General features: G+C 43.0%; 1 protein-coding gene across 1 annotated transcript; it reads right to left on the bottom strand.

Annotated features, from left to right (window-relative positions):
* Positions 1 to 609: 609 nt before the first annotated feature.
* On the bottom strand, positions 610 to 6,595 carry LOC147608575 (transcription factor ILR3-like). Its single transcript, XM_086789498.1, has 5 exons — positions 6,277 to 6,595; positions 5,425 to 5,487; positions 1,973 to 2,050; positions 1,420 to 1,582; positions 610 to 1,313 (listed from the first exon to the last, which is right to left on the bottom strand). Exons 1-5 carry the CDS (start codon positions 6,387 to 6,389, stop codon positions 1,032 to 1,034), a joined length of 699 nt encoding a protein of 232 aa, XP_086645624.1. The 5' UTR covers positions 6,390 to 6,595; the 3' UTR covers positions 610 to 1,031.
* Between the last annotated feature and the right edge of the window lie 486 nt (positions 6,596 to 7,081).

The following is a 7,081-nucleotide window of genomic DNA, read 5'->3' as shown; positions in this document are numbered from 1 at the left end:
ATTTTCCACAATTCAAGACAGCAAATCATTTAATTTCAATACCCAAGGGAATAAAATATCATTAGTTGTGGAGAGAGAAAGACAGACAATAGTGAACAAGAAATGGCTGCCAAAACAATGAAATAAGTGACTTCTAAAAAGCTTGCATTAGCAAAAATGATCAGCTACATTTATGAAGTAACCACTGTAAGGATCATGCCAGTCTTGAAAAAGTACTTGCCTTAGCGAAAGAAAAGGTCAATAGACCGACAAGATATTAATGTAGGATGACACGGCTACCCTCAACTCAGATGCATACACAGAGGAAGCCGACCATGAAATATATATATATTTCCCTAGAAAAACATGAGAAATGGTTGATGTGTGTGCGTGCATGCATGCACACGTATGTGAGCATGAAGTGGGCATGAAGATGGGCCCAAGTCAATCCTTATAATACAACATGCATGCACCATCTCTTTTAATCTCCAAAATAATGGCAAATCAGCCATTGAGCCTAAGGAAGTGTGACTTTTGATGTGAAAGCCAGTGCTTCTCTACAAGTCCTTCGTGCACTTATAGGAAGCTTTTTCACATTCACACACAAAGAGCTAGTAAAGACACAAATTAGAAAAACAAAACAGTAACTCTCAAACATTAAAAGATGAGCAGTCTGCAGATTTCATATATCAAACCTGCATATACAAATGACATCACCACATCCAGAAGTCATAACCGTCCACATCTCAATGGGTGGACCACAACATACCCAGAGAGGAGGAAAATAAACATTCGAAAGTTTTATTGGGCTGCTGACCTGGCATCACGATAATTGTAGTGCCAGCATCCTAGAGGGCAAGTAAATCCAACACTTCCAACACTAGATGGTTCAACTTGTACGACAATACACCAAAAAAAAAATATTCATAAATATGTCGGTTGATCTAAACACGCTCCCAAATCTATACTAATGTGAACTTTGCACCTTTCCCTGCCGGGCTCTCAAGCCCTCCTTTGGCAAGAAAAGAAGCCAACAATGTGTGCTGTACCATCTAAGCAACTGGTGGCCTGAGCATGTGATCCTGTGATGTATCAAGAGCAGCAGGTGTCATCCATTGCCACATTCCCATTCCCATTCCAGGATAACCAGGTATGGCGGCTTTGGTGCCAGCTACTTGACTTTGAGCCGCAAAAGCTGCCATCGCAGCATGAAGTGCGCCAGGGTGTGGCAAGTAACCCGCAGCAGGCATGGCAACTGCTTTCAGTTGCTGCTCCAGCTGGTCCTTCTGCAACTTCAACTTCACTTTCTCATCTCTAAGTTCACTTTTCTCCACCTGAAAGTACAACACTGGGTCTATCAATTCCTGCTTTGAAAACCAAAATGCATGTGTGGACCATGTCAATGCTGATATTACGATGAGCAAATACAAAGTAAGATACCTTTAACTCTTTGATAGCTTCTCGAAGCTTCTCGTTGGAGTCCTTCAGTTGCTGAGCTTCAGCCTTCAACTGATTCAAAGCATGAAGGGCATCCCCGAGAACAACTACCTTATCTGTTTTTGGAGCCCTCCCTGGCTCCAAAATGGTGCTAAGTTCCAGGAACCTACTTCCAAAATTCTTTGAATTATTTTCGAGAAAAACTTCACATTCTTTACAGACAAAGCCCCACCCATCCGAGGCGCTGGGCTTGAGCAGGGGAGATCCCCTGCCCAAGGGGTGTGCGCAGTCGTCGAGAGGGGGCCCTACAATGGGAGGGGGTTAAATCTGTAACACCCCTCATAATGCATCTTCAACCTAGAGTTCCATCTTTAAGTTAATCAATGATCAAAGCACGTGTCAATGCATACACATGCATGTGTGAACTTTTATCAAAAGTGACTGCGACAAATATCTTGCATGCATATGTTTACAGGGTATGTGTGCGAGGTGACCTACATTTGGAGCTCTTAACTGCAAGTAAGTATGCATAAAACTCGAATGGCATTGCAATCACCTCTCATTGAGACGACCCCTGCGCATCTTCTCCCGGCATGCTTTACTGGCAGTCCCACTACAAGGTTCATCTCGCGATCTTCCAGCACAAACACAAACACTTTCAAGAGTTTTGACTATGAAAAAAGGTATGATACAATGCTAATGCTAACACCAATTTATGACACCAGACATTTCTGAGGTAACTAATGAAGAAAAAGGCAGATCCTATCAATGGAACCGGCCACCAAGGTATCACAACCAAATGAAAGAGCTCAGAGTGGATCATTTTGAGTCCAACCTTGCTTGAGTGTGATAGTGTAGATGTTTATTACTTCCCATTAATAAAAAGGAGGGGAGAGAAAAAATTTGTTATAAAAAGAGACTCTAGCTCATTATTTTCACCAATGGAGAGTTAGTTAGCATCTGTTGTTGGAGCCTCATCTTTGACACCGGAGACCACACGATGATCATGTGGACTCTGCTTAATCATTTTGGGTTGTAAGATTGAACAGCATGAACTAGGCTTTCATCAATCTTTGACTGGTGCTTTTTAACCACATTTGACCAGTTTCCATATGCTTGGACAAGAATTGATAGAGTATTGAGAAGTTTTGGCAAGTGATAACAAGCAATGGGCATTCTCCTTCCGGTCTATGCGGACAGCTGGCACACACAGAGAGAGAGAGAGAGAGAGAGAGAGAGAGGCACAACTAGCAAAGGCATGTAGCTTGCAAGGACTTGGGTATTGACTCGAGGCCATATGGGCAGCTTGGGCTGAGATTGTGCGGATGGCTATTTGTTTGTATTGACAGGTAGAAAAGAAAAAGGGCTGACAGAAGTGTTGGCACGTGTGGGTTTTCTCTTACAACAGTGTTGGCTGCTTTTGTATGATTGAAAGAATTCAAAGATGAGCCTCTACCGCCAGTGCACATGTACAAACAGTTTGTGCTTTAGCACAAGAAGAAATTTGAGATCTAGTTCTGAGCTTCATCGACAATACAAGCAATGTCTATACACAGGCAGGATATTTCCAGCCATTTGTATGCTTTTTTGTTTCTGAAGATTTTACATCTTTTTGCACCTTTTTATAGCCTTACTACTTTCGTGCTGCAACTGGTGGGCTACAGTGACGGTGATCATAATATGGGACAGTGACCACGGCAACCACTCCAGGACAGCTGCAACAGGAAATCTTGTACACATAAGCAATAACCATATATACCTAGATGAATCCAGGAACATGCCCAAATTCACCTTTTAGGAACGTGCATGTTATATACTCATGGTAGTCAACCCACAAGACTATACAACTATCAACTCCATTATGCATAGTATGGACTAGATACTACGACATCCCCACTAACGTCATCAATGCTCAACAGTGGGTGTAAAACTTTGTATCAAGATATGCTCTCACACGCGCACTCCACACACACACACACACACATAAGAGCATATATTCACACAAAGCCCTTTGTACTGAGTTTCTGTCAAACCTCCGGAGATGCAGGGCATTAATCATGGCAGACCGCATTGAGGCTCTGGTTTTTCAGCAACCATGACCACCGCAAATGGGAGTACCTTGAAGCACAGCAACAAGGGACTAGCACTGCTGGAACATGCCACGGGGGGCACCCAGTAATTGAGCCAGTGACCTCCCGAACCTCTGACTGCTGGGTTACCTCTGCTGTTGGCACCATTTGTATGTTTTTACTCATGAAGATCTCAAGTGCTAAGTGATGAGTTTCACTAGGCTTCCACCAAGCATTGTACAAATTTTCAAAGTAAGTCCAAGTGGGCTGTTCTTGCATGTCCAGATAGCACATGGGTAGTGCTCCAAAGCGAGCCATGTGTGTAGAAGGCTTGTGCTTAAGAGATTTGAGATCAAGTTTCATGCTTCATCAACAACAGAAGCAATGCCTACACGGCAAGAAAGTTCCTGTGTTTCGTATGCTTTTATTCATGAATATCTCAAGCCTAAAAGCAATGCCAACATAGGCAAGAACGTCCATGTGTTTCATATGCTTTTTATTCATGAATATCTCAAGCAAGCATCTTACCACCGTTTGATAATAAAAGAATAGCCTTTTTTGGGGGAAATTTTTTTGAGGGGGGGAGTAGTCCCATCTTTGGTCCTTGATGCAGTTTCCAAAGTGTACACACCATAGTCACAAAAACAGTTTAGTCCCCAAAAAAAGCATTTCTCCGTTTCAGGACCCCATTCGTTTCCATGGCCGTTTCTCATTTCCCAAGTGATATTGTCACAAGAAACGGCCATTTCCACCCCTAAAAACTCGTTTCCCCATTTCCATTCCTCAAACGTTTCTGTTCCTGTTTCTCATTTCTCGTGACTATGGTACACACACACATACAAGCACACAAATTTTGCAAGTTTGCTAATTTATATTCAGTTACAATTATAGAAATTTAAAAGTAATTTGTTTTCATTAAACTTGCTTACAAATTCTGCACGCATTCTACTTGCATGATTTCTGTATTAATTAAGTACATTTTTAAGAGATTAAGGGCCAAGCTTGTTACAATTGCTCACAACCTTGAAAAAGGCTTGAAAAAGGGCAGAAATCTTGAATCACAGCATAATGCCTACCAATCTAAAGCAGAAAGAAAAATGTAGAAACAAAGACAGCAATATCAAAAAATGAGCCACCACCAGTTCTTGGCTTCAATCTAAGTTCTCTCCATCTGTAGTCTTCTCTCTTCCTTCACAAAAGCTCTGGAAACTCCTATTTCAAAGGATCTTCAGGCCCAAACATCCATTTCACACAGTACCACAGTTGAATACGCATACCAGCTGTTCCATCTCCAAAACAGCATGTTTCAGCCACAATTTCACCTATGCCATTTCGAACATTGCCCTCATCCTCCAGACAACTTACGACTTCTCAGGTCTATTTCAGGTCAAAAAACTTGTTTTTATGTTTCTTTCCTCACTCCCTCTCCTCTCTTTTCCTTTCCTCTCCTCTCTTCTCTTCCTCCCCTGCCCCTTGCTGGATGGTGTTTCCCCATTTTAGCCCCTGTTTCCGTTTTTGTTTGCCTGCTTCTCATAACTATGCTGCCTGATAGTGAAGCACAACAGACATTGTCAAAGCCCATTTCTACACGGCCCTCCCTATGTACCAACTTCTCCATGGCATTACTAGCTACACTTAGATCTAGCAACCTCCCTTGTTCTCACATAAGAAATGCACAGCACAAATAATAGCACTGCTGTCAGAAACAGGGGCAAATATAATAGCTGAAAGAGGATGCATTGTAGCTCAAAAGAAGATAACCAGCTGATCAACCAAAAGACATATTTGCTTCCCCTTTGGATAAAAGCAGGCCCTGTCCCACGCAATGCCTCCTGCAATTCCTGCCCCTGCATAAGGAAATTTGACCTGCCTACATGATAGTTCATAGCACATGTTCCTATGACAATAATCATCCTGCAAGAAGTTCAAATAGAGCTACCTCTTCTGTGCACATGCCTTTTCTTTACCACCTTGATCCCTTCCACAGTAGCTGTTGTCGACACTGTCACACCAATTTGTTTCATCAGTTCTAATAACATGTACACTATAGACCAAATGGTGCACACGTGTATGAGGCTAAGAGAGTGAACACCTCCCATCATGCACAAACAATGGTGGAAGACAGATTTAAATTTATGATCTGACTCTCCCGTTCATCTCTTATAACCAGTAGAGCCCAACTCCAATGGTGACTGGCAAGCCTTTGAAATGAACAAGCGCATGCTATTGGGGCAGGAGGACCGTCAGCCCATGCACGCTACCCAACAAATCTACCCCTTTGAAAATTATCTCCAGGCAACATACCCTTGTATATATCTATGTGGGAGTGAAGGGTGCCAAATGCAGAATAGGATACCCAATGAAGACATCGGTTCTCAAAAGTCGAGGGGACCAATGTCACTGTGGGAGTGAAGAGTGCAAAATTCAGAATGCAGAATGGGGTGCCCAATGACGACGACATCAGTCCTCAAAATCTGAGCACTTTGAAGGCGACCGAAAGCAAAATTCAGAATGCAGAATGGGGTGCCCAATGACGATGACATCGGTCCTCAAAATCTGAGCACTTTGAAAGCTGTATGTGAGGAACACTACTTAACCCTACTTTGCAACTGATGAAGGGCACATAATTATTGTAAAAAGTGGCCTTCCTATGAGGGGTACGATGGTGTAAGCCCTGGTCATGAAAGGGTCAGTAAGGTTAAATAAGCTCGAATAAACCATTACCCATTTGTGTGTGTGTGTGTGTGTGTGTGTGAGAGAGAGAGAGAGAGAGAGAGAGAGAGAAACCGACCTGAGGTCAGCTTGCTCGTTGAGGCCACACCAGAAGAAGGCATTGGGCTGAGGTGGGTCATCCAGGAGGGGATCATCCAAGAAGGCCATCCACTTGCTCTGGGGAGACGACATGCTTGCGCGATGAGTATGTTGGGTGGGTGTTTTCTTCAAAGCAGGTCTCTTTCTAGGGCTTGGGAGAACCCATGTGGGTAGGAATGCCACGAAATTTTCAAAACCCTCCTCACATTCGAGTAGTCGGGCTCTCTCTCTCTCTCTCTGTGTCTCTCTCTCTCGCGCGTGCTTCTCGCGCGTGCGTCTCAATCTTTACACAGAGAATAAAGCAGCCCTGGGGCCAATTGTGCTTCCTTTCCCTGTAGTCCAATCAAGCCATTTCCATCCATTCTAAATCCACTTCTATATTTAACAAACATTTAGTTTAATTACAACTTATATCTATCTCGCACGTGCTCCATAGCATTAACACGACAATGCTTCTTCCCACCAATCAAAATAAAGGGATTTAGCACTACCAATTAGACAAATCCAGGTTGCTTTCTGACCGGCGTCACGCTCGTTTTAGGGCATTTGCCCGTAAAATACAGCCACTTATTTTGAGTTACCGTCAACTACTAAACCCGTCATTTTGACAGGTGGCTAGCGCGTCGAAAATCATCCTTGGTGTGGCGATTAATACAAATTTGTATGATTTTCGCCCCTTGCATACAAAGGCAATCAATGCCAAATTTTGACCTCGATTTTTCTACATTTTAACTTTAAAAACACACTATAAACGTGGTTTATGAGCAATAGGCCCTTTCTAGGCC

Source organism: Cibotium barometz, chromosome 53 (assembly GCF_041138505.1).
Source record: "Cibotium barometz isolate CiBa-2024 chromosome 53, ASM4113850v1, whole genome shotgun sequence".
NCBI lineage: Eukaryota > Viridiplantae > Streptophyta > Polypodiopsida > Cyatheales > Cibotiaceae > Cibotium > Cibotium barometz.
This window is presented reverse-complemented; position numbering and strand designations above follow the sequence as displayed.

Coding starts and splice junctions, on each gene's coding strand:
- LOC147608575 (XM_086789498.1), bottom strand. CDS start 6,389: ATGTCGTCTCCCCAGAGCAAGTGGATGGCCTTCTTGGATGATCCCCTC. Junction 2,051..5,424: donor AAGGCATGTGCACAGAAGAG/GTAGCTCTATTT, acceptor TTGTGCTGGAAG/ATCGCGAGATGAACCTTGTA. Junction 1,583..1,972: donor AGGGGTCGTCTCAATGAGAG/GTGATTGCAATG, acceptor TTTTGGAAGTAG/GTTCCTGGAACTTAGCACCA.